Raw genomic sequence first — 27,667 nt, forward strand, 5'->3', positions numbered from 1 at the left:
GAACGCTCTGTGACGTCATCGAGCCGCGCCGCGCGTTTGCTCTGCGTTCCCGCTCACTCCGGATGCCTTCGCTGGAGGTGCGTCCGAGCCATGGCCACTGCTAATCCCTGGGACCCAGCATCCGCGCCTAACGGCGCTGGGCTAGTGCTTGGCCACTTCATAGCTTCAGGGTTGGTCACTCAGGTGCGTGGAGGCGGCGGTGGCGTCATCAAGGGGTTGCCCACGGCGACGACAGATTACCGCTGTGCGGTGGCGCTTCTGGCTGCGGGAGTGGTGAGGTTGCTGGTTGGGGACTGTACTAGAGTAATAGAGCCCCTTCCAGGTAACAGCCACGACCGTTCCGCCGTGGGTTCTTGGAAAGCGGGGATCTGAGATGGTGTTTAGGGTAGACTGTGTTTTGAGTGTCTGTAGGGTAAATTTGTCCCAGGCCCGTTTGTGGGAGATTAGACTGCTGTTACTGACCTTTCTTCCCCCTAGACTGTAGTGTAAGGCGAGGTTGGGAAATGCGGGTAGGTAGTTCTGCTCCTTGCGGAAAAAGCATTCCCAACAACGCTCGTTTGTGGAAAGTGTTGAATCGTATTTGGGGAGGGAGGTGCTGGGTAGAGAAGAGCGCCAGAAGCTCTTTTTTGGCTTCTTTAAAGGCAAAAAAAAAAAAAAAAAAAAGTATTGGCAAAAAAGACCCTGGAACGTGAATGAAGGAAGAGATTAGTTTTGAGAAGGAGAGAAAAGAGACATTGACCTTACGAGTCATAGAGTGGCAGTTTTAGGTTAAGCAAGAAGAGCATGTCCAGGGGAAAGGAGCCAATAGAGGGAGAAATTGAACATGTGAAGAAATAATGGAAATGCAAGTGACAGAAGGGCATAGGGAAAGTGGGATCAAGGGCATTGAGAAAAATGGGGAAATAAATTTTGATATATAGAAGAAGCTGAGTAATTTCACTAAAAAGAAAACAGAAAAGTTAAACTGATGTGTGAAAATTAACACTATATTAGCCGGCGTGGTGGCATGCACCTGTGGTCCCAACTGCTCCGGAGGCTGAGATAGGAGGATGGCTTGAGCTCAGGAGATCCAGGTTGCAGTATGATGCAATCGGACCACTGCCTTCAGCCTGGGCAACAGAGACCCTATCTTAAAAAAAAAAAAAAAAGTAAGGCCGGGTGCTGTGGCTCACACCTGTAATCCCAACACTTTGGGAGGCGGAGGCGGGCGGATCACGAAGTCAAAAGGTCGAGACCATCCTGGCCAACATGGTGAAACCCCGTCTCTACCAAAAAATACAAAATTAGCTGGGCGTGGTGGCACGCGCCTGTAATCCCAGCTACTCGGGAGGCTGAGGCAGGAGAATTGCTGGAACCCGGGAGGCGGAGGTTACAGTGAGCCAAGATTGTGCCACTGCACTCCAGCCTGGCACCTGGCAACAGAGTGAGACTCTGTCTCAAAAAAGAAAAATAGTGCTACAAACATGATGGAAGATATATGGAAAATATGTAACTTTTTATAGTTAGAAGAACATTAGAGACTCTAATACTTTACAGTCTTTTTTAATTTAAGAAACTAAGGCTTGAAAGACCAAGAAACTTGCCCACGATCACTAGACAGTTGAAGGAGAATTAGATCTTAGCACTCTCCCTTTTGACACATTGTATCCCCTCTCAAGATGAACTGTTACAAGAGGCTGTGATACTGTCTTGAAAGATTTTAAGCTTCTATTAAATACCCAATATCTGGGTGACGGGGGAGAGTCAAGTGGTCCTAGTTGACCAATTTTCCCAGGGGTGACCATAGCACTCCACAGTTTAATCTTTCCTCCCTTCTCTCCTGTGGGTTTTTTTGTTTGTTTTTGTTTATGTTTTGTTTTTTTCTTTTGAGATGGAATCTTGCTCCAGGCTGGAGTGCAATGGTGCAATCTTTGCTCACTGCACCCTCCGCCTCCCGGGTTCAAGCAATTCTCGTGCCTCAGCCTCCCAAGAAGCTGGACTATAGGCGCCTGCCACCACGCCCGCTAATTTTCGTATTTTTAATAGAGACAGGGTTTTGCCATGTTGGCCAGGCTAGTCTCAAATTCCTGACTGCAGGTGATCCACCCACGTAGGCCTCCCAAAGTATTGGGATTACAGGTGTGAGCCACTGCACCTGGCCTTTTTCTTCTCATTAGGTTACCTAGTACTCTCACTTGTATTGTCCAGTTCTCCTATCACAAAAGAGTTTGGCAAACTCATACTAGGAAACATTTTTGAAGGCTCATGCCTGTAATCCCAGCACTTGGGGAGGCCGAGGCAAATGGATCATCTGAGCTGAGGAGTTTGAGATCAGCCTAAACAACATGGCGAAACCCAGTCTTTACTAAATATATAAAAATTAGCCCAGTGTAGTGGTAGGCACCTGTAATCCCAGCTACTTGGGAAGCTGAGGCAGGAGAATTGCTTGAGCCCTGAAGGTGGAGACTACAGTGAGCAAAGATCGTGCCACTGCACTCCAGCCTGGGTGAGACAGTGAGACCATGTCTCAAACAAAAACAAAAACAAACCCAACTTATGGTACTTAGTATCCTTCTAAAGAGCGTTGGTAGGAAATATAAATGCCTAAACCAAAGGAGCGAGGCACTGGTGAGAGAATTTTAGGCATTGATGGGTGCGAACTCTCTTTTGGGGGTGGTGGTGTTTTGGGGAGTATCTACTATCTCAACATTAGACAGTTACTGGTTTTACATACAGTTAAGATGTGCCACTCTATAACTTCTTTATATGGTCTGACAACATTACTACACAGCTAGTCCCAGTGAGGGAGCTACTTACAGACTTGTAGGTTGGTTTTACTTTAAGCAAACTTTGTACATAAAAACCTTTACCTTTTTTTTGTTTGTTTTGTTGTGTTTTGTTTTCTGAGACAGAGTCTCTCTCTGTCGCCCAGACTGGAGTACAGTGGTGCGATCTTGGCTCACTGCAACCTCAACCTCCTGGGTTTAAGCGACTCTTCTGCCCTCAGCTTCCTGATAGGGGGCACCACCATGCCCGGCTAACTTTTTTTGTGTTGTTAGTAGAGATGGGGTTTCACCATATTGGTCAGGCTGGTCTCAAATTCCTCACCTCAAATGATCCACTCTGCCTCCGCCTCCCAAAGTGCTAGGATTGCAGGCGTCAGCCATCATGCCCAACCAAAAACCTTTTCCTATTAGGATTTAGCATTGATTCTTTCAAAATGATTTGTCACATCATCCCTTTAAACAGCCCATCCCTTTAGTGCACTTCATTTTTTGTGCATTAAAAATTAAGACTATTGACTTCCTGCTGGCAGGGATTTTAAAAAAATTGAGTGACTCCTAAAATTGTGATTTGATACAAGTCTTCTAGAAAACATAGCTTGTTTGAACTTCGTTTTGTTTCAGTCCATTAGAGAGTGATTTGGCGAAAGAAAGGTAGGCCTCTCTGTAGGATAATGGGGTATTGCTTTAGTTTATTCCCCTAGGGACTGCTTTAGTGGCCTTACATTCTAGATATTTATCTAGCAAATGTGAGTGAGTCTTGGAGTCTTGACCAAAGCTTCATCATTGCTTATTGGCAATTAATAAGATAAGGATCTGGACCTGCCAAGAAAATCCACAGCATCTACTAATTCTATTTTCTGAACCTGTGTTCTACCCTCCTCTGCACCTCCCTTCCATTTGAGAGCCTCTGCTCTTCTCTGCTATACTGCCTCCCTTTTAATGTCCCTCAGCTAGAATTCAGTATAAAAAGGAAGGGATAGGAAAAAGAAGAAAGGGTGCCCACAGATGACAAATTTATATGTAAATACGATATACAGTGTTACCAGGATTTTGTTTGTTTTGAGATGGAGTTCCGCTCTTGTTGCCCAGCCTGGAGTGCAATGGTGCTATCTTGACTCACTGCAACCTCCACCTCCCAGGTTCAAGCCATTCTTCTGCCGCAGCCTCTTGAGTAGCTGGGATTACAGGCACACACCACCACACCCGGCTAATTTTTTTTTGGATTTTTAGTTGAGACGTGGTTTCACCATGTTGGCCAGAATGGTCTAAAACTCCTGACCTCAGGTGATCTGCCTGCCTTGGCCTCCCAAAGTGCTGGGATTACAGGTGTGATCCACCACGCCTGGCTGTTATCAGGATTTTTATATTACGTGTAAAGGTTCTGGATTTCAGCTGCTGCTTGTGCCTAGCAACAGAATAAACAAATACCATGAATTTCTCAGGATCCTTTCATTTTCAGGGCTTTTTTGCCTTCTGTGGCATGTAATAGCAATACATAATAACAGTAGCTAAAGGAAAAGATTTTTCTTTATTTCCCAATCCCTGATGTTTTTTCTTTTCTTTTTTTTATGTGTAAGTCTCAATCCTCAAATAGTTATAATTTCTATTTATTACAGAAAATAAGCCTTAGTCTCCTAAAGTGCAGGGACGGTTGTGAGTCACTGCACCTGACCCTCTTTCTTTCTTCTCTCCTTTTTGGCTATCTGCTTCTTAATCATTCTTATTTTTCTTCTGGTTTCTCTTGCATGTTCTTAGCCAAGCACCATTACCCTATTGTTAAACCTATTTACTAGTTAGCGAAATATACAACTAAGATTAGTGTATAAGCATGGAGAGGGGGAGATATACCAGGGAATGAGTTGGTTACAATGTGATAAATTGTAGAAAGTGTTTTACTTTCATTTACCTCCTGAGAGGTAACAGAAAGAAAAAAGGGCCAGGCTGATGTGATGGAAAAGCAGTGGATTCGATGTGTTCTCATTTCCACCCTGGCACACATTGGCAGTGTGAAGTTGGAGTAATACTTTCCTGGTTCTCAGTTTTACCATCAGTAAAATATCTTGTGTTACCTACTTCAGTGAATGGCTTAACTGTCCACTCACTGAGGCAGAATCCTTGGAGTATTAACTCGATTTTATCCCTTACTCCCCATATCAACTGAGATTTCTCAATTCCACCTTTTCAAGAACTCCTATCTTTTCTTCCTTTCTTTTTTAACTGCTGCTGACCTAGTCCACATACTTATCCTCAACTGGAATACTGTAGCAGCCAACTGTTTAAATATCGAATCTCTCCAGTCCATTTCTCCACTAGTGATTTTTTGTTTGTTTATGTTGGCTAGTTACCAGGGTTTTCTTTCTTTTTTTATTATGGTAAAATACATATAACATAAAATTTACTATTTTAACTATCTTAAAATGTACAATTCATTGGCATTTACTATACTCAATATTGTGCAACTATTTTCAAAAACATTTTTATCACTCCAAATGGAAAACCTGTACTATTCCCAATTCTCTCCTCCCTCTTCATTAGTGTTTTATTTTGTTTCTTTTGTAGGTACATGTATGTATATTTGAGACAGAGTCTTGCTCTGTTGCCCAGGCTGGAGTGCAGTAGTGGGCTCACAGCTCACTGCAGCCTCAGCCTTCTGGGCTCAAGTGATCCTCCCACCTCAGCCTCCCTGGTGGCTGGGACTACAGGCATATGTCATCATGCTTGGCTAATTTTTGTATTTTTAGTAGAGATGAGGTTTTGGTATGTTGGCAAGGCCAGTCTCCAACTCCTGATCTCAGGTGATCGACCTTCCTTAGTCTCCCAAAGTGTTGGGGTTACAGATGTGAGCCATCATGCCCAACCAGTTTTATTTTTCATACTATGCCAGTTAAATATCCCCCCCTTCCCTGCCACCGCTGAGACAGAGTCTTGCTTTGTCACCCAGGCTGGCATTGCAGTAGCATGATCACGGCTCACTGCAGCCTCAACCTCCCAGGCTCAAGCAATCTTCCCACCCCAGCCTCCCAAGTATCTAGAACTACAGGCACATGTCACTATGCCTGGCTAACTTTTGAATTTTTTGTAGGGATAGGGTTTCACCATGTTGCCCAGGCTGGTCTTGAACTCCTGGACCCAAGTAATCTGCCTGCCTTGGCCTCCCAAAGTGCTGAAATTACAGGTGTGAGCCACCATGCCCAGCCAGTTTTATTTTTCATACTACCCTAGTTAATGGCTTCCATTAGTTTTATTTTCCTTTTTTTTTTTTGAGACAGAATCTCACTCTGTCACCCCTTTTACTCTAAGCAAACTTTATATCTTTTTTAAAAAAGATTAAAAACCTTTATTTATTTATTTATTTTTATTTTTTCTGAGATAGAGTCTTGCTCTATCACCCAGGCTGGAGTGCAAAGGCACAATCTTGGCTCACTGCAACCTCTGCCTCCTGGGTTCAAGCGATCTTCCCACCTCAGCCTCCCAACTAGCTGGGACTACAGGTGGGTACCACCACACTCAGCTGATTTTTGTATTTTTAGTAGAGATGGGGTTTCACCATATTGGCCAGGCCAGTCGCCAACTCCTGATCTCAGGTGATCCGCCCATCTTAGCCTCCCAGAGTGCCAGGATTATAGGCGTGGGCCACCGCACCGAGCCAGTTTTATTTTTCATACTGCCCCAGTTAAATCTCCCTCCCTCTCCACCACTGCTGAGACACAGTTTTGCTCTGTCACCCAGGCTGGTGTTGGCAGTGGCATGATCACAGCTCACTGCAGCCTCAGCCTCCCAGACTCAAGCAATCTTCCCACCCCAGCCTCCTGAGTAGCTGGTACTACAGGCACACATCATCACGCCTGGCTAATTTTAAAATTTTTTGTAGAGACAGGGTCTCCCTATGTTGTTCAGGCTAGTCTCATACTCCTGGGCTTAAGCAGTTCTCCTGCTTTGGTGTCCCAGAGTGCTGGGATTACAGGTGTGAGCCATCATACCAGCCTGTATTTCTAAGTAAGTATTATGTATGATTGTGTTACTTCTCCACCAGAAAATTTTCACTTGTTCCCATTTTCTGCAGTATGATCGTTTGGCATAGCACTCAGGATCATCTATGATTATGTGGAGACTGTGTTTTCAGCTATATCTCACCCCTCTTTTCACATATGTGCTAATACTGGTGGTTATTGAACATTTATGATGTTTTTCATCTTTCTACCTAGAATGCCTTTTTGTTCCCATCCATTATGAGCCTTGTGAGGGTTTAGAACTTGTTTCACTCATATTTGAATATTTCATTGCCTAACTCAGTACGTGTTTATAAAATTGATTATTTTTGGACAGTAAACTTTTGCTATGAAGAGTCAGATAGTAAATATGACTTTGTGGGCTATATGGTTGCAGCTACACAACTAGGTGGTTGTAAAAAAGCAGCCAGAGATAGTATGTAAATGAATGAGAATAGTCATGTTCCAATAAAACTTTATTTCTGGACCATGAAATTTAAATTTCACATCATTTTCTTTTCTTTTCTTTCTTTCTTTTTTTTTTTGAGATGGAGTTTCTCGCTCTGTCACCCAGGCTGGGGTGCAATGGCACAATCTCGGCTCACTGCAACCTCCAAATTCTGGGTTCAAGCAATTCTCCTGCCTCAGCCTTTTGAGTAGCTGGGATTACAGGTGCCCGCCACGATGCCCGGCTAATTTTTTGTATTTTCAGTAGAGACAGAGTTTCACCATGTTGGCCAGGCAGGTCTTGAACTCCTGACTTCAAGTAATCCACCCTCCTTGGCCTCCCAAAGTTGGGATTACAGGCGTGAGCCACTGTGCCCAGCTTTTTTCTTTTTTTTTTTTGTGAGACAGGGTCTTACTCTGTCACCCAGACTGGAGTGCAGTGGTGATCTCAACTCACCACAAACTTTGCCTCCCAGGCTCAAGCAATTCTCCTGCCTCAGCCTCCTGAGTAGCTGGTATTATAGGTGTGCACCTGTAATAGAGACAGGGTTTCACTGTACTGACCAGGCTGGTCTTGAACTCCTGATCTCAAATGATCCATCTCAGCCTCCCAAAGTGCAGCCTGTTATAAAATATTCTTCATCTTTATTTTCTTTTTCCCAACAATTTGAAAATATAAAAACCATGCCTGGCTCACAGGCTGTACAAAAACAGGTAATGGACTACATTTATTTCATGGACTATAGTTTTCCAATCCTTGGCCTATCTGATGTCTAAACTTCTTTGGGCTGGGCATAGTGGCCAACATGGTGAAACCCCATCCCTACCAAAAATACAAAAAAATTAGCTGGGAGTGGTGGTGGGTACCTGTCATCCCACTTACTTGGGAAGCTGAGGCAGAAGAATCAGTTGAACATAGGAGGCAGAGGTTGCAGTAAGCCGAGATCATGCCATTGCACTCTAGTCTGGGTGACAAGAGCAAAACTCAGTCTCAAAGAAAAAAAAAAAGTTCTTTACTGTGCTAGCATTCTAGAAAACAAGATGATACAGAAAATTATGGATGAAGTCTAGGGATACACAAAATAACACTCACTTCTGAGATAATGTGCAACGTAACCTGCAGTATAACAGAGACTCATGGAATGAAGGGATAAAAAAGAAGGGGTAACCTTTTTAGAAGAATAATTATACCTGGACACAAACATTCCTTTATCTGAAAGATGAGAATGTTAACATACACACTGTGAATGACTTGTAGCCAGTTGGGGTCATTTAACAAATCAGATAAATGATTGCATGAAGGGAAAAAGTGTTTGATTTCAACCCCAGAAGCTCAGAGAGACTGGGCCTGAGTGATTTGGAAAGATGGAGGTGATTCTCCAACAACTATAGCCTTAGAATCCTCTAATAAACTATCAGTAATGCAAATCTGTTTTGTATGGCACCTTAGGAAATAATACAAAGTAAGTGTGTTGTTTGTTTCTCTTTTTTTTTTTTTTTTTTTTGAGATGGAGTCTAGCTCTGTCGCCCAGGCGGGAGTGCTGTGGCGTGATCTCAGCTCACTGCAACCTCAACCTCTTGGGTTCAAGTGATTCTCCTGCCTCCTCCTCCAGCCTCCTGAGTAGCTGGGACTATGGGCGTGTGCCAGTACGCCTGGCTAATTTTTTGTATTTTTAATAGAGATGGAGTTCACCATGTTAGCCAGGATGGTCTCCATCTCCTGACCTCATGATCCACCCACTTTGGCCTCCCAAAGTGCTGGATTGCAGGCGTGAGCCACCATGCCCAGCCTTTCTTATTTTTAAAAAATTTGAGCAAGTGGTTTGTGATAGTGAAGGTTCTCAAACAGGAATTACACATCACTACTGTTTTACTTTGTACTTCATGTTCAGAGGCAGTGTTGGACATAATGTATTCTCGTATTTCAGACTATGGGCCTGCTATTCCTATGTACCGAAACTCTTTGTGACATACTACTTTCCTTGTTCATTTACCAATAGGAGATGTTAAACACATCTAAGAAAACAGCTTCTTGTTTTGTGAACTTCTCCAGATTACAGCAGATCACAAATATTCAAGCTGAAATCTACCAGGTAAATCATGTTGAACTTTTCACTTTCTATGTCTGGTATAGGAAAACAAAAACAAAAACTGGCCAGGTGTAGAGGCTTACATCTGTAATCCTCGCACTTTTGGAAGCCAAGCTGGGATGATTGCTTGAGCCCAGGAATTTGATACCAGTGTGGGCAAAATAGGGAGATCTCATCTCAATAAAAAATTTAAAAAGTAAGCAGACATGGTGGCACAAACCTGTAGTCCCAGCTACTTGGGAGGCTGAGGTGTGAGGATCACTTGAGCCTGAGATGTTGAGGCTGCATTGAGCCATGTTTGCACCACTGCACTCCAGCCTGGGTGACAGAGGGAGACCCTATATCAGGAAAAAAAAAAACTTTATTGGTTCTAACAGCAATTCCTTTGAACTTAGAACAGTGTCTAGCACATAGCTAGGTAGCTACATGTTTACTTAATAATAGTAGTAACAGTAATAGTAGTAATAACAATAGCAGTAGCAGGGCAAGAACAGCAAAATAAAAAACTTCAATAAATCCCCCTGGACTCTTTTTTTTTGATACAGTCTTGCTCTCACCTAGACTAGAGTAAGGTGTTGCGATTTCAGCTCACTACAACCTCTACATCCCAGGTTCAAGGGATTCTTGTGCTTCAGCTACCCAAGTAGCTGGGATTACAGGGATATGCCACTATGCCCAGCTAATTTTTGTATATTTAGTAGAGACTGGGTTTTGCCATGTTGGTCAGTCTGGTCTCAAATTCCTGGCCTCAAGTGATCCACCCACCTCGGCCTCCCAAAGTGGTGGAATTATGGGTGTGAGCCACTGTACCCGTCCGCCCCTGGGCTCTTATAACAAAGTATACTTCCATTCTACTTAAGGAATATACTTAAAGCATAGTACTAGGTTAGACTATCCATTTTTGCCAAAGTTTAAGGCTGAAGTTTAACTTCAGGATACTTTCTGAGTGAGCTAAATGTTACTTTTGTTCCTTATGTAGAAAAACCTGGAAATTGAACTCCTGAAACTAGAAAAAGATACAGCAGATGTTGTTCATCCTTTCTTTTTGGGTAAGTGGTCTGGTTAGGTGGATAATCACTGGAATTTCAACTTTTTCTTGGATTACTGTAAATAGGCACCAGTCAAATTATGATACACCATCATTCTTCCAGGTGTTGTCCCAAAGCTAACAAAGTCTTCTATTTCTGTGCTGAAACAGAAGTTCTGTTGACTTGAGTAGTACAGATAGCATAAAAAGTGACCAAACTGGCTTCTCAAAGTCTGGACAATTTGAAAGACAAAGTCTGAGGAACTTGTCAGATTAAAGGAGACTAAAGGGGCATGATAGCTAAAGCACTGTATGATCATGAATTCAATTTGTTTTTTTAATGTGTTGGGGTCTTCTTACATTGCCTAGGATGGTCTTGAATGGCTCAAGCAATCCTCCCAACTCAATCTCCCAAGTAGCTGGGATCACAGGTGCATACCACCACAGCTGGCAATGTATTGAATATTTGATGAGAAAATTTTCTTGTGTCCAGGTGTGGAGATTCATGCCTGTAAACCCAGGACTTTGGGAGGCCAAGGTGGGTGGATTACTTGAGCTTGGGAGTTCCAGACCAGTCTGGGCAACATGGTGAAAACCCATCTCCACAAAAAAGTACAAAAATTAGCCAGGAATTGTAGCCTGTGCCTATAGTACCAGTCACATGAAAGGCTGAGGCAGGAGGATTGCCTGAGCCTGGGAGGTTGAGGCTGCAGTGACCTGTGATTGTAGCATAGCACTTCAGCCTGGGTGACAGAGTGAGACCCTATCTCAAAAAAATAAATTTTTTTTTTTGCCATAAAGGATGTTATTGGGATACTTAGTGATTTTTAAATATGGGCTGTATTAAATGTTGGTAGTATTGTATCAATGTTAAATTTTTTGAATTTGATAATGTGCTGTAGTTACATAGCAGAATGTTCCTGTTCTTGGGAAATACATGCAAACATTTTACAGGTAAAAAATATCATGCTGTATGCAGCTTACTCTCAAATGGGTCAGCAAAAATTGAGAGAAAGAGAAGGAGTGTGTGTGTGTGTGTGTGTGTGTGTGTGTGTGTGTGTGTGTGTATGTAGAGAGAGAAAGATAAAAATAAAATGTAGCCAAATATTAAAAAGTCGGTGAATCTAGGTAAAATGTATATGGGAGTTCACTGAGCTTTTTTTGAAATTTTCTGCAAATCTGAATTTTTTTTAAGTAAGAATTTTAAAGAAAGGTCAATTGGCAGCCATTAACTGAATGGGGAAAATAATGAGATAATCAGAAATAGCTTGTAAGATGACTTTTTTTTTTTTTTAAAGAGTATTGCTCTGTTACCCATGCGGGAATACAGGTCACTAACTTCAACACCTGGATTCAACTGATTCTCTCAAGTAGCTAGGACTACTGGTATATGCCACCATGCCCAGCTAAAAATCTTTTTTTTTTCCATTTTTTTGTAGAGATGAGGTCTTGCTATGTTGCCCAGGCTGGTCCAAACTCTTGGCCTCAATCCTCCTGCTTCAGTATCCCAAAGCACTGCAATTACAAGTATGAGCTAGCGCACCAGCTAAGGTGACTCTTTTTCTATGGTCTGTTATAGACTACTAGAGTCAGGGATAGGAAAAAATACATTGTGTTAAGAATGTAGCTCTGGGCTGGGCATGGTGGCTCACGCCTGTAATCCAAGCACTTTGGAGGCCAAGGTGGGCAGATCACCTGAGGTCGGGAGTTCAAGACCAGCCTGACCAACATGGTGAAACCCTGTCTTAAAAAAAAAAAAAAAAAAAAAAAGAATATAGCTCTGGCTATAAGAACTGAATAAGAGGTAGAGATGAGAAACACAGAAAGAATTTAGCATTAGATTTAGTTATCACTAGGAAAAGAGGTAGTAGAAATATATTAGATAAATAAAAACCAACTAAGAAGAAGTTGTTGAAAATGAAATTGGTATTGGTATTAAAGTTAGCAAAGAGGAAACATTTAGGAGGGTAATGATGGGATAAATTTTTGACATTGGTAGTGTCAAACGAAGGCAAAGAAGAAATTATTGGTGATTCTGTTATCTGTCCTATTGCTAACTATAATTACTATTTTTAATTTGTATAGCTCAGAAGTGTCATACTCTGCAAAGCATGAATAATCATTTGGAAGCAGTGCTGAAAGAGAAGAGATCTCTTAGGCAAAGACTGTTGAAACCCATGTGCCAGGAAAACTTACCTATTGAAGCTGTTTATCACAGGTTAGACTGAAAAGTAGACATTAACAGTTATACCTGTTTTCTGAGTTTAGTTTTTGTTTAGCAGTTACTTTGTAGCAGAATTCATAAGACAATTAGTGATTGTGTTTGGCTTTTTTTGTTTGTTTTTTTGAGACAGAATATCTTGCTCTGTCGCCCAGGCTGGAGTGCAGTGGCATGATTTCGGCTCACTTCAACCTCTGCCTCCTGGGTTCAAGCACCTCTCCTGCCCCAGCCTCCTGCGTAACTGGGACTACAGTTGCGCACCACCACACCCGGCTAATTTTTAGTAGAGATGGGCTTTTACCATGTTGGCCAGTCTGGTCTCGAACTCCTGACCTCGTGATCCACCTGCCTCTGCCTCCCAGAGTGCTAGGATTACAGGCATGAGCCATTGCACCCAGCATGATTGTATTTGTTAACATTAATGTTGATATATTATACCAGAAAGAAAATCTTTGCTTTTAAACAATTATACCTATGGCAAAAAGAAAGAACTTCCTTTTCACCATTGGGAATTATAAATTATGACTTTAATGAAAGAAATTAGATCCGTAACATGTAACAATAAAAATTGTTTGTATGTGAAGTAAATTCATTGTTGTGAACTGAATTCATTGTTGAGTTAATGTTGCCCATATGTAAAAATTCTGTTGGGGGTGTTTAACTGGGGCAGATGAGAACACTATCAACTAAGGGAGGAAAAAAACTAGATTCTTTTCTCTTCTCTACTGTTTATATGCCTCAAAGCCTTGAGCAAATCATTTAAATTTTTGCCTTGGTTTCCCAGTAAATAGAATGGAGATGACTTCTATTGCCCTCTTCCTCACAGAATGTTACAAGTATCAAATTGAAGATATAGGTTATTACTGATGATAAATACCAGCCTGAGCACCATGGCGAGACTCCATTTCTACAAAAAAAAAAAAAAATTATCTGCACATGATGGTGCACACCTGTATTATTAGCTACCTGAGAGGCTGAGCTGGGAGGATGACCTGAGCCCAGGAGGTCAAGTCTGCAGTGAAGCCGTGATCGCACCAGCCTGGGTGACAGAGTGAGACCCTTTCACAAATAAATAAATAAGCAGAGAGAGATCCAAAATGGCTGATCACTAGTAGCTCGGGATTGTAGCTCTCAGTCAAAGTGCAGAAAACGAGAGGACGCCACACTTTCAGAAGAATTTTTGTTGCTCATGGACCAGGAGATTCCCAGGGGAGGAGCCCCACAGGTTGCCAGTGCGACTCTTGTGGCCAGCACGGCAGTTCTTGGTGCAGAGTGAGCGGGAGTGGGTCCCCTTTTGGCTGATGTTGTTTGGAGCTCTGGGAAAACAGAGTCGCCTATTCAGCTGATTGAAGGACAGACTCAAGAAGGGAGCTAGACTGGAGATTCCCGGGCAGAAAAGCACCATCAGTCTTAACACTGCTGTTTTCGGCACTGGGAATCAACAAGTTGGATGTCCACTCAGACACCTAATTTGAAAATCGGTAATCACAAAGACGACAGATGGATAAATTTACAATGATGGGAAGAAACCAGCGTAAAAAGGCTGAGAATACCCAAAATCAGAATGCCTCTCCCTCTACAGGGGATCACAGTTCCTCATCAGCAACAGAACAAGGCCTGATGGAGAACAAGTGCGTTCCATTAACAGAAGTAGGCTTCAGAAGGTGAATGATAAGAAACTTCTGTGAATTAAAAGAACTTGTTCTAACCTAATGCAAAGAAACTAAGAACTTTGAAAAAAGGTTTGACGAAATCCTAACGAGAATAGACAATTTAGAGAGGAATATAAGTGAATTAATGGAGCTGAAAAACACAACACGAGAACTTCGTGAAGTATACACAAGTTTTAACAGTCGAATTGATAAAGCAGAAGAAAGTATATCAGAGGTCGAAGACCAACTTAATGAAATAAAACAAGAAGTCAAGATTAGAGAAAAAAGGATAAAAAGGAATGAGCAAAGTCTCCAAGAAATATGGGACTATGTGAAAAGACCTAATCTACGTTTGATAGGTGTACCTGAATGTGATGAAGAGAATGAATCCAAGTTGGAAAATACTCTTCAGGATATTATTCAGGAAAACTTTCCCAACCTAGTAAGGCAGGACAATATTCAACTCCAGATAATACAGAGAACACCACAAAGATATTCCTCAAGAAGACCAACCCCAAGGCACATAATCGTCAGATTCATTAGGGTTGAAATTAAGGAGAAAATACTAAGAGCAGCCAGAGAGAAAGGTCAGGTTACCCACAAAGGGAAGCCTATCAGACTTACAGCAGATCTCTCAGCAGAAACCCTACAAGCCAGAAAAGAGTGGGGGCCAATATTCAACATCCTTAAAGAAAAGAACTTTCAACCCAGAATTCATAAAGACCAGCCAAACTAAGTTTCACAAGCGAAGGAAAAATAAAATCTTTTGTGAACAAGCAAGTACCCAGAGATTTCACCATCACCAGGCCTGCTTTACAAGAGCTTCTGAAAGAAGCACTATACATATAAAGGAACAACCAGTATCAGCCTTTCCAAAAATATATCAAAAAGTAAACAGCATTAACATAATGAAGAACTTACATCAACTAATGGGCAAAACAGCCAGCTAGCATCAAATGGCAGTATTAAACTCATATATATTATTAACTGGATAAAAAGCCAAAACCCATTGGTATGCTGTATCCAGACCCATCTCACATGCAACGATACACAAAGACTCAAAGGGACGGAGGAAGATTCACCAACCAAACGGAGAGCAAAAATAAATAAATAAATAAAAAGCAGGAGTTGCAATTCTCACCTCTGATAAAATAGACTTTAAAGCAACAAAGATCAAAAGAGGCAAAGAAGGACATTACATAATGGTAAAAGGATCAATGCAACAAGAAGAGCTAACGATCCTAAATATATATGCACCCAATACAGGAGCACCCAGATGCATACGCAATATTAGACTGATCAACGAGATAGAAAACTAACAAGGACATCCAGGACTTGAACTCAGACCCGGAACAAGTAAACTTAATAAACATTTATAGAACTCTCCACTTCATATACACAAAACACACATTCTTCCATATCACACCTATTCCAAAAGTGACTACATAATTGGAAGTAAATCACTCCTCAATAATTGCGTAGCATTTCATAGGTTTAAATGAAATATTGGTTGGCTGTTTGTTATTTTCTTCCCTTATTCCTTCCTGTCTCCATTGTTAAGCACAATTATTGGCATAAAAGAGGTTTTCAATTCCCATTTTTAGACTGCATTCTAGCCTGGGCAATAAAGCAATAATCCCATTCTCTCTCCCTCTTTCTCTTCCTTTTTCTTCCTCTTCATTCTTTTTTTTTTCTTTCTTCTTTTTTTTTTCTTCTTAAAAAAAAAATAAGCAAGCATTTGGGGATTTGATTCTTAACTTTCTCCACCAGTGCCTCACTAGCTTAAACAAACCAGTATCTTCTCTTAAGTGTCAGATTTTTTATTTTGTAGGAAAATAATAGATATACAAAAACTTATTCTTAAAAAAAAAAAAAAACATGGCTGGGCACAGTGGCTGACGCCTGTAATCCCAGCATTTTGGGAGACTGAGGCAGGCAGATCACTTGAGGCCAGGAGTTCAAGACCAGCCTTGCTAACATGGCAAAACCCCATCTCTACCAAAAAAATACATAATATGCTGGGCATGGTGGCACATGCCTGTAATCCCAGCTACTGGGGAGGCTGAGGCAGGAGAATCACTTGAACCCAGGAGGTGGAGGTTGCAGTGGGCTGAAATCACGCCACTGCACTCCAGCCTGAGAGACGGTGAGAATCTGTCTCAAAACAAAATACAAAACAAAAACCCTCTCTTGTGACTATATTCAGTATCTATTCAGTACATTATCATTACCCTTGATGTATATATTGTACTACATCTCAGAACTGGGCAATGATTTGAAAGCATTTTGCAAATGCAGAGATTCAAAGTAGCTTTATATGTAGGCTTTTCCAGTGAAATACATTTATCCTTACTGTCTTCATTCTTCACAGAGAATGAGTAGGTTGAAATGGAATTAGGCTGGATGCCATGGCTCATGCCTGTAATTCCAGTAGTTTGGGAGGCCAAAGTGGGTGGATCACTTGAGGCCAGGAGTTCGAGACCAGCCTGGCCAACATGACGAAATCCTATCTCTTCTAAAAATATAAAAATTAGCTAGGCATCGTGATGCATGCCTGTAATCTCAGTTACTCAGGAGGCTGAGGCACAAGAATCTCTTGAACCCAGGAAACAGAGGTTACAGTGAGCCAAGACTATGCCACTGCACTCCAGCCTGGGTGACAGAGTGAGACTCTGTCTGAAAAACAAAAACAGAAAACAAGAAATGGAATGAGGAATGGGGTTTTATCTAGGGAAATTTGTTATATGAGAAAATGATTAAGATTAATATTGAGGTTTTTCCAACATTAAGTTGGGTTCCAGATATGATTACTGTTGTCTCTTACCATCTTTTTATTTGACAAGTTATATGACAAGTTAAGTTGCTTAAAGTGAAAGAGAAGAACCTTTTTTTAATCACTAATATTTCCATGAATGCAGGAAGGTTGTTATTGGCTCATTAGGTTGATTGTACGTCTTTACTCTGTTTCTTTTTTTTTCTTCTTTATACTCATCAAGCACAGACCTACATTCTAGATTGTAATTCTTATCTCAAAAGTCCTGATGAAAAGAAAAGGAATACAAAACAAACTTTAAAAAATGTTAACTTTTTTCTCTTTCTTTCAGATATATGGTAGATTTACTGGAGTTGGCTGTGACTTTCATTGAGAGATTAGAAACCCACCTTGAAACAATTAGAAATATTCCTCATTTAGCTGCAAATCTAAAGAAAATGGTGAGTATTAATATAGCTGTCTTTAGTTATTTTATGCTAGAATCTCAGAGCATGCTCTTTTAGTTTAGCTTTTTGATAGCTAATATTTGAGCTAGTTTTTTTGTTTGTTTGTTTGTTTGTTTTTTGAGATGGAGTCTTGCTCTGTTGCCTAGGCTGGAGTGCAGTGGCACGATCGGCTCACTGCAACCTCCGCCTCCTGGGTTCAAGTAATTAGGGAAAAGTAGCTGGGATTACAGGTGCCTGCCACCACGCCCAGCTAATTTTTTAGTAGAGATGGGGTTTCAGCATCTTGGCCAGGCTGATCTTGAACTCCTGACCTTGTGATCCACTCGCTTTGGCCTCCCAAATTGCTGGGATTAAAGTTGTGAGCCACTGGAGCTAGTTATTTTTTAAACCAATGAGTGTTTTCTTGGCCGGAGTGGTAGCTCACATCTGTAATCCCAGCACTTTGGGAGGCCGAGGCAGGTGGATCACCTAAGGTCAGGAGTTCGAGACTAGCCTGGCCAACATGGCAAAACTCTATCTCTACTGAAAATACAAAAATTAGCCAGGTATGGTGGTACATGTCTGTAATCTCAGCTACTTGGGAGGCTGAGGAAGGAGAATTGCTGGAACTTGGGAGGCAGAGGTTGCAATGAGCCAAGATCCTGCTACTGCAGTCCATCCTGGACAAGATTCTGTCTCAAAAAAAAGAAGGAAAAAAAAGGAAGTGTTTTCTTATTTATTTATTTAGACCTTGGATTTAACATTTTCTTTTTTACAAAATTTTTCCCATTTTCAATTCTTTTATTCCAACATTTAATAAATATGTGTTACCTTCACTGTGCCATGGCTATGCTATATGTATTGTGAAAGATGGATATGACCAATCCCTGCCTTCGAATTGTCAATGTGTGGTGAGACAGCTATAAAATATATATTTTCTACTTTATAGGATTGTATTTGCATAATAAATACAGCAAAGAATTATAAAGAAATGCTATCTATTGAGCATAGAAGAGGGAGGAATTACTTCCGATTTAGGAAGATTGGGAGTAGGATAGGGGTAGGAATACTTAAATAAAGATTTTTTGTTTTGTTTTTCTCTTTATTTCCAGGTGCCTTGGCATTTTGATTGGTTTTGTTTTTTAAATAGAGATGAGTTCTATGTTGCCCAGGCTGATTTCTAACTCCTAAGCTCAAGTGAGGCACCCCCCTCAGCCTCTAAAAGTGCTGAGATCACAGGCATAAGCCACCACGTACGGCTTCAATAAAGTTTTATTTAGGTGTTAGCAGTAAGCCAATTTTTTTTTTTCCCTGAGTTAGAGTTTTATTCTTGTTGCCCAGGCTGGAGTGCAGTGGCACAATCTCAGCTCACCGCAACCTCCATCACTTGGGGTCAAGGAATTCTCCTGCTTCAGTCTCTCAAGTAGCTGGGATTACAGGTGCCTGCAACCAGACCTGGTTAATATTTTGTATTTTTAGTGGAGACAGAGGTTTCACCACTTTAGCCAAGCTGGTCTCGAACTCCTGACATCAGGTGATCCACCTACCTCGGCCTCCCGAAGTGCTGGGTTTACAGGTGTGAACCACCGTGCCTGGCCAACGTAAGCTGAATCTTAAAGAATAGGTGAAATTCAGACATGAGTCAAAAAGAATAGTTTGGCCAAAAGGAGCAATTGGGGAAAGACATATAAGTCAAAGGAGAGAGAGAGAGAGAGAGAGACATTGTTTTCCTTTTTTAGCAAAGGGTGCAGAAGAGTTACTTGATTAGAACTGTGCCTTAATCATGGAGAAAATATTGGAAAGAATAGTCTGAGCCTTGCTACTCTTAAGTATGGGCAGAGAGTATCAGCATCACCTGCAAGCTTGTTAGAAATACAGAACTGCAGACATCATTCACCCTAGGCCTTCAGAATCAGAATCTGCATTTTAACAAGTTCCTCAGGTGATTCCTGTACATATTAAAGGTTAATCAGCTCCGGGTTAAAAGACTAGGCAGAGAAACCTGGTGACTAATTACAGTGATTCAGTTAAAAGATTTAAAGTATAAGAATACAGAAGATAAGCTTTGCACAGTGGCAGTATCATAGCCAATGAGATTTATCCGAGGCGCGATTATTGCTAATTGAAAACTTTTCCCAATACCCTGCTGTGACGACTTGCAATACAGTCAGCACTGGCAATTTTTGACAGTCTCTACGGAGACTGATTTAAAAAAAAAAAAAAAAATACAGAAGATAAAGTGTTGAGATTTTGGAGGTCAAATTTTTAGAACTTGGCTATGAGTTGGACAAGGGACACATTAAAGGTAATGAAGTTTCTAGTCTGGGTCACTTGAAGGTGAGTAGGATTAGTGTGGGTTAAAGAAGTTAGTTTATTTTTTGACACATCTTGCATATGTAGTAAATGGTCAGTCATTGTCGATTTAACTGTAGTTAAATTGAGTTTGAGATGTTGAAGGTACATCTGGATGGAGATTACCGGTAGTCTTAAATGTGGGCCTGAATTTTAGGAAGGAGGTTGCGTTTAGCAATGTAAATTGAGAGTCATCTGCATTGAGTGATTATTGATGACAGAAGAGGTGAACTCACAAAGAGTAGGTTTGTACTGTAAGAAGTGGGAAAACACAATTTTAAGGAGCTTTTGAAGTAAGGGGCTGGAAAAAGATCAGGTATTAACCTTTGGTATCAATTATTCATGATATAATGAATTAATAACAGACATAATTTCTCCTGTTTCCCTTTTCAAATGTTACAGAGCAAGGCTTTAGCAAAGATGGATATTTTGGTGACTGAGACAGAAGAATTGGCAGAGAATATACTCAAGTGGCGTAAACAACAAAAGGAAGTTTGCTCTTATATCCCCAAAATATTAGCTGAAGAAGATTATCTTTATAAACATGATATTACAGTGCCTCCTTTACCTTTTACTTCTAAAGTTCATGTCCAAACTGTTAATGCCAAGTAATCATCAACTTCATTTTTGCTTAATTATGTGTAGTCATATGAAGTCTATTTCGAATTGACTATATAACATGGTTATTAATAGTCTTTGCTGCTAGTAATACTGAAAGAACCTGCTTTATATTAGAGTATCAAGATCTCAGGTTCATTAAGACCAAACTGACTTTTCCTTTGTTTTTCATAAATTTTCATTCTACTTTTCAGTAAAACTAGAGAAGATTAAAAAATAGCCATGACAATTTATTAACATAAGTGAATTAACCATTTCTCAGGCAGAAAATTCTCTGTCTTTTTAAAAAAATGTGTGTTTATAACAGGGTGTGATGGCTCACACCTGCAATCCTAATAAGTTGGGAGACTGAGGCGGACAGATGGCTTGAACCCTGGAGTTCAAGTCCAACCGGGGTAACATGGTGAAATCCTATATCTACAAAATATACAAAAAATTAGCCGAGCATGGTGGTGCATGCCAGTAGTCCCAGCTATTCGGGAGGCTGAGGTAGGAGGATCACCTAAGCTTGGGAGTTCATGGTTGCAATGAGAATCCACACCACTACAGTATAGCCTGGGTAACAAAGAAAGACCCCCATCTCAAAAAAAAAAAAAAAAAAAAGTGTTTCTGGCCAGGGTCAGAGGCTTACACCTGTAATCCCAGCACTTAGGGAGGCCAAGGTGGGTGGATCACCTGAGGTCAGGAGTTTGAGATCAGCCTGGCCAACATGGTGAAACACCATCTCTACTAAAAATACAAAAATTAGGCCAGGCATGGTGGCTCACGCCTGTAATTCCAGCACTTTGGGAGGCCAACCCAGGTGGGTGGATCACCTGAGGTCAGGAGTTCGAGACCAACCTGGACAACATGGTGAAACCCTGTCTACTAAAAATACAAAAAAAATTAGCTGGGCATGGTGGTGGATGTCTGTAATCCCAGCTACTTCGGAGGCTGAGGCAGAAGAATTGCTGGAATCTGAGAGGCAGAGGTTGCAGTGAGCTGAGATGGCACCACTGCACTCCAGCCTGTGCAACAGAGCAAGACTCAGTCTTCAAAAAAATAAAAAATTAATACAAAACACAAGAATTACCTGGGCGTGGTGGCATGTACCTGCAATCTCAGCTACTCAGGAGGCTGAGGCAGGAAAATCGCTTGAACCTGGGTGGTGAAGATTTCAGTGAGCCCAGATTGCACCACTGCACTCCAGCCTGGGCAACAAAGCAAGACTCTGTCTCAAAAAACAAACAGAAAACGGGTGTTTCTGAATTAGAATGGTCTTCTTGAATCTAAAAGTGTCTATGGTGATTGTTCCTGTGGGAGTGTCACTAAGTACACAGAAAAGAGTAACAGCCAGCCTGACTTATCCTTTGAAAGGCCTGATTGATTATAAGGTTCATCCTTGGCTGTTGCATCTGGGAACTCAGATATCAAAAGATTTCTTAGTCTGTTTTGCCCTCATAACAGAATTACACAGACTAGGTAGTTTATAATGAACAGAAGTTTATTTGGTTCACGGGTGTGCACACTAGGCAGTCCAAGAACATGGTACCAGCATCTAGCGCGGGTCTTGCCATGACAGAAGGCATCACATGGCAAGTGAGCACGAGAAAGATATTTGGGGCTAAACTTAGCCTTTTATCCTGAGCCCACTCCTGAGATAGCAACACTAATTCATTAATGACGGCCAAGCCCTCCTTATCTAATCACCTTTTAAAGGTCTCTTCTCTTAACACTTTTACAATGTCAATTTAATTTCCAACACTTAAAGTTTGGGGGACATATTTAAACCTTAACAGGAGGGCTCCACTCACTAACAAGAGTGGCTCATGGTAACTAAGCTGTTTGTACAATGTGGTTTGTGCTGAACACCTGCTTTCCTCCTGGGAGTCTACAGTTTTGGTACATGGTAGGTAGAAGGTACCTAAGTGACCAGCCCCTGGTAAAAACCCTGGGCACTCTCTCTCTAACAAGCTTCCCTGGTAAACAACATTTCTTACATGTTGTCACAATTCAGTTGCTGGTGAAATGAAACAACACATATGTGTGACTCCACTGTTAGAGGACTCTGGGAGATTGTGCCTGGTTTCCCCCAGACTTTGCCTCTGTACCTTTTCTCTTTCCTGTTTCGCTTCATATGCTTTTGCTGTAATAAATCATAGCTGCATGATGATATGCTGAGTCCTGTGAATTCTACCTGGAAATCATGGTATCTGGAGGTAGTCTTGGAGATCCTGGCACACTAAGCAGAGTTCCTGAGTGTTTACTGGCAGCTGCAGGAATAGGCAAAGAAGAAACAGCAAAGAAAAAGGCACATTGTGGTAACTTTGGAGGTTTACCTTACAAATTGCTCAGATATTTTACCTATCTGAGGTTATTGTGCATATAATAGAGAGTGATATACGAACAACTGCCTCAGGATATACTTATTTTTTATCAGTATTTTAACTATCCCTGGCTTATTTTACTTTTAGACTTGGGGTTCTGTTTTGCTTTAAAACGTGTACATCAGTTTTGTTTTTTGGTTTTTTCTTTTCTTTTTTCTAAGACAGGATCTCACCTGTCACCCAGACTGCTGGAGTGTGGTATGGCCTGATCTCGGCTCACTGCAGCCTCAACCTCTCAGGCTCAAGTGATCCTTCCACCGCAACCTCCCAAGTATCTGGGACTATAGGCACGTGCCACCATGCCTGGCTAATTTTTGTATTTTCTGTAGAGATGGGGTTTCGCCATGTTGTCAAGGCTGGTCTCGAACTCCTGGTTTCAAACGATCCTCCCACCTCAGCCTCCCAAAGTGCTGGGAGTACAGGTGTGAGCCACCATGCCTGGCCTCATCACACTCCTTGACACAAGAAGACTTGAACAATGATGAGTAAAGTGGTTGTTTATAAGGAAGCAGGTGTATTACCAAAATAAATCCTGCTAAAACACCAGGTATCATGTTTTAAAGCCTACTTTACTAATTTTAGCTAATAGGGTAAGAGTGGTCATAATATCGTGAACATTACATAGATACGCAAACCCTTTGTATTTCATCAAAAACCTGTTTATACCCCACCTTGGTTTCAAAACATCTTACTATGCTTTTTCTTCATGTTATTTCCTATATTCATTTGTGTGTGTATATATCACAAATATTGATATGGCTGGTTATTTTTGTTTTCTCTTATATCTTTTTCAAAATGTAAAAATAAACCTGTAATTTCTACTAAAATTTTGTAGCCCTAGTCTGAATCTAAAGTGATAGAATGGACTGATGCACTCTGTAGCTTATACAGTATAGGCATACAGGCAATCTGAATCAAAAGAGCTTGAGGTAAGTTAAGCCTGAGGTCTACTTCAAAGGAAAAAGTTAATTTAATACTCTTCCAGAGTCAACCAGGGCTGATTAATTTTTCTTTAATTATTCAACTTTTAGATGGGTAGATACTAAAAACAAAAAATTAGCTTTGTGTGTCTTTTTTTTTTTTTGAGATGGTCTTGCTCTTACCCAGGCTGGAGTGCAGTGGCACAATCACAGCTCACTGCATTCTCAACCTCCTGGGCTCAGTAGATCCCTACATCTCAGCCTTCCAAGTAGCTGGGAATACAACTGTGCCTCACCACACCCAGCTAATTAAAAATTTTTTTTGTAGAGATGGGGTCTTGCCATGTTGCCCAGGCTGGTCTTGAACTCCTGGGTTCAAGTGATCTTAGCCTCCCAAAGTGCTGGGATTATGGGTGTGAGCCCCTTGCATCCAGCCTACTTAACACTAGGAGAGGTGGGTGAAATTTGAAAATTTACTGCCAGCATAATAGTGATGCCAGTTTGTGAAGACCATTCTGGAGGAATTGAGATGCTGCTAGTTTTCCTAGCATTTGTCTTATTTTATTTCTTTCTCTATGTGACTCTACCAGTCTGACCCCTCTTATATCCTCTGAAACCTTCAATGAAGTCAGGAAGATAATCTGAGGAATAGCAGAACCTAAAAGATTTCTTGACATGCAAAATCTATAATAGAGTTGAGATTTTAGTAAGACTGTCATTAGTGTATTGTGGAATTTCTTCACATATCAGTAAAACACATGAATTTACATAAAAGATTTATCCCACAGTTTGGGGAATCCTCTAATTGAGTTTACTGAAAAAATTATATGTTTGATTCTTGAGCAACATAAGTTTGAAGTGCACAGGAATATGCAATTTTTTTTTAATAAATATATTGGAAATTTGGAGCTTTGTGACTTGAAAAATTCACAGATGAACTGTGTGGCCTACAGATATCAAAAAAAATTATAAGGTATGAATGCATAAAATATATGTAGATACTAGTCTATTTTATCATTTACTACAACAAAATACACAAATCTATTAAAAGTTAAATTTTATGAAAACATAGACTACATGTAAACAAATTAAAAATGCAGTATTAAAGCATAACTATAAAGTTAACTAGTACATACTGTACTACTGTAATAATTTTGTAGTTGCCTCCTGTTGCTGTTTTAGTGAGTCAAGTGTTGCCAGTATCTGCTTAAAACCCTGTGATGCTAATCATGCGAGCAGTTCCTCTCTTCAGTAAACTATATCACAATAAAATTGATCTCTTGAGGTTCTCAAGTGTTTTTCATCATATTCAGTGCAATACCATAAGCCTTGAATAATATCAGAGGACCAGTACAAAGTGCCACTAGTGATGCTGCACGTGCTCCCAAGAAGCAGAGAAAAGTCATGACATTACAAGAAAAAGTCGAATTGCTTGATATGTACTGTAGATTGAAGTCTGCAGCTGTGGTTGCATGCATTACAAGATAAATGAATTCATTGTAAGGCTCATTGTAAAAGAAAATTGTGCAGCCATTACCACAGCTACACCAGCAGGCACAAAAACTGTGCACTTTTTGTGAAATACATTGTTAATAGTTTAATTTTTGTAGAGACAAGGTCTCACCATTTTGTCCAGGCTGGTCTCAAACTACTGGGCTCAAGCAGTCCTCCTACCCCAGCCTCCCAAAGTGCTGGGATTACAGGTGTGAGCCACTGTGCCCGGCCCTGAAATATCTTTTTATCTTGTATTGAAAATGCAGCTTTTGGCCAGGCATGGTGGCTCATACCTGTAATCCCAAAACTTTGGGAGGCCGAGGTGGGTGGATCACCTGAGGTCAGGAGTTCAAGACCAGCCTAGCCAACATGGTGAAACCCCATCTCTACCAAAACCATAAAAATTAGCTGGGCATCATGGTGCACACCTGTAATCTGAGCTACTCAGGAGGCTCCAAGTAGAAGAATTGCTTGAACCCAGGAGGCAGAGGTTGCAGTGAGCCGAGATCATGCCACTGCACTCCAGCCTGGGCAATAGAGCAAAACTCCATCAAAAAAGAAAGAAAAAAGAGAAGAGAAGGGGAGGGGAGGGGAGGGGGAAAGAAAGAGAAGGAAAGAAAGAGAAAGAACGAAAGAGAAGGAAAGAAAGAGAAAGAAAGAAAATGCAGCTTTTATGTGGGTACAGGATTGCTGTACATATCTTTCCAGGTGCAGTCTGAAGCCTGTAATCCCAGCACTTTGGCAGGCTGAGGCAGGCAGATGACCTGAGGTCAGGAGTTCGAGACCAGTCTGGCCAACATGGTGAAAACCTATTTCTACTAAAAGTATAAAAAATTAGCTGGGCGTGGTAGTGTGCACCTGTAATCCCAGCTACTTGAGAGCCTGAGGCAGGGGAGTTGCTTGAACCAGAGGAGTTGCTTGAACCAGGAAGGTGGAGTTTGTAGTGAGCCAAGGTGGTGCCACTGCACTCCAGTCTGGGTGACAGAGTGAGATTCCCTCTCAAAAAGAAAAAAACGTACCTATATATTCTGTATACCTATATACTCTAATATGATTTGAGAACAAGCAAAGTCATTATATGACAAAGCAAAAGGAAGATGAAGGATCTAAAGCTAAAGAATTTTGCCCCCGTCTCTCCAAGGAAAACTAGGCCCCTGTTTGGCCACTGCCCAGGATCTGCAAGCTGCATGCCCATGAGTTTCGGCACCCATTTGGACTTTCACAATCAGAGATTGCAGCAATGAAAGCATCAACATTGAAAGCTCCCAGGCCTTGGTATTCTCATCTGGTATATGCAAGATACAGGCAACACTGTCATCAAACAATGGCTTGGATGCAAAGCCACCAGAATGCCTACAGGAAGGCTGTGGTGTTTCAGTCTTTCATGGTACTTCCCTCCTGCACTTCTTCCCCAAAGCTCTTACAGTAACCAGGCTGTGTATCCTCAGTCTTTCTATGACCATCATGTGGCCTGGCAGGACTCCACTTGCAGTTCTTCACATTTCAGAGGGTCTGGGCACCATCCACATGACAGTAGTAGGATCCAGGCATCCACAAGAGAAGACCAAGCTTTGTCCAAAGAGGAAGAGATGGAGACCGAGTCAGATACAGAGGTAGAATGTGACCTGAGCAATATGGAAATCAACAAAGAGCTCCACCAGTACTTTGCAGAGACCGGAAGGCACAGAGAATGACAGAGGCAGCAGCAGCTGGATGCAGAGTGCCTGGACAGCTACGTGAACGCTGTCCATGACCTGAACTACAATACCTGCTGGTCAGTAGAGGCCCTAAATGAGAGGCCTGGTGAGCGGCACCAGGCCGAGATGAAGCATTTGTACGGGGACAGCGCCACCAAGATCCAGGCCCTGCAGGCTACAGTGCAGCTGACCTTTGAAAGCAGGCCAAGTACTGGCCGGTCATCCCCCTGAAGTTTTGAGCTTGGGGCACAGGGCCCCAAGCCTCTCCCTCTTCCTTCTGGGTACACGCTCTTCATCTCTCCTTATGCCCATTTCTCAGAGAGAGGGAACTTTGTGCTGAGGTACAGGCACAGTCCCAGTGGGCCTGTCATGGGGTGGATGAACTGTGCCAGCCACTTGGAGGTCAGCAGGACATGTTCTGTTGCCAACATGATAAGTTTTCTCCTGACATAAAAGAATTTTGTACATATTATACTGGTTTTTTATGTTGTCGGTAACAGTTCAGTTCATTAAAGTTCTTGCCTGGAAAAAAAACAAAAAGAATTTTATGCCAGCAAAGGATGGTTTGATAAATTTGGAAAGGATTGTTTTAAAATATGTCAAGATAACAGGAGAAGCAGCTTCTGCTGACCAAAGGGAGCAGATAAGTTCCTAGAGATCATTAAAGAAATCATGAGAAGAAAGGATATCTACCTGAACAGGTTTTTGGTGCATATGCAAGTGCCCTATTCTGGAAAAATAAATGCCACAAAGGACATTATTAGTAAGGAACAGAAGCAAGCACCAGGATTTAAGGCAGGATGAGATAGGCTAACTCTAATATTTTGTACA

General features: G+C 41.4%; 1 protein-coding gene, 1 non-coding gene and 1 pseudogene across 6 annotated transcripts; all 3 read left to right on the forward strand.

Moving 5' to 3' along the window:
- Positions 1–51: 51 nt before the first annotated feature.
- On the forward strand, positions 52–24,934 carry HAUS2 (HAUS augmin like complex subunit 2). 5 transcript variants are annotated; one of them, XM_021673103.2, is made up of 6 exons: positions 52–183; positions 9,202–9,294; positions 10,271–10,340; positions 12,404–12,536; positions 17,296–17,404; positions 20,144–24,934. In XM_021673103.2, exons 1-6 carry the CDS (start codon positions 91–93, stop codon positions 20,351–20,353), a joined length of 708 nt encoding a protein of 235 aa, XP_021528778.1. In that variant the 5' UTR covers positions 52–90; the 3' UTR covers positions 20,354–24,934. The 5 variants fall into 5 exon arrangements, with proteins under 5 accessions (XP_021528778.1, XP_064222019.1, XP_064222020.1 ...); XM_064365949.1 differs by having other exon boundaries at positions 18,502–20,228; XM_021673105.2 differs by lacking the exon at positions 52–183 and adding an exon at positions 260–322.
- On the forward strand, positions 19,451–19,591 carry LOC135270509 (U4 spliceosomal RNA). Its single transcript, XR_010338671.1, has one exon. It is a non-coding gene; the product is annotated as a U4 spliceosomal RNA (small nuclear RNA).
- On the forward strand, positions 21,884–27,136 carry LOC105709968 (gem-associated protein 8-like; annotated as a pseudogene).
- The last annotated feature ends 531 nt before the right edge of the window (positions 27,137–27,667 follow it).

Source organism: Aotus nancymaae, unplaced genomic scaffold (genome assembly GCF_030222135.1).
Source record: "Aotus nancymaae isolate 86718 unplaced genomic scaffold, 86718_ANA_hifiasm-v0.15.2.pri h1tg000062l, whole genome shotgun sequence".
In the NCBI taxonomy this organism is placed as follows: domain Eukaryota; kingdom Metazoa; phylum Chordata; class Mammalia; order Primates; family Aotidae; genus Aotus; species Aotus nancymaae.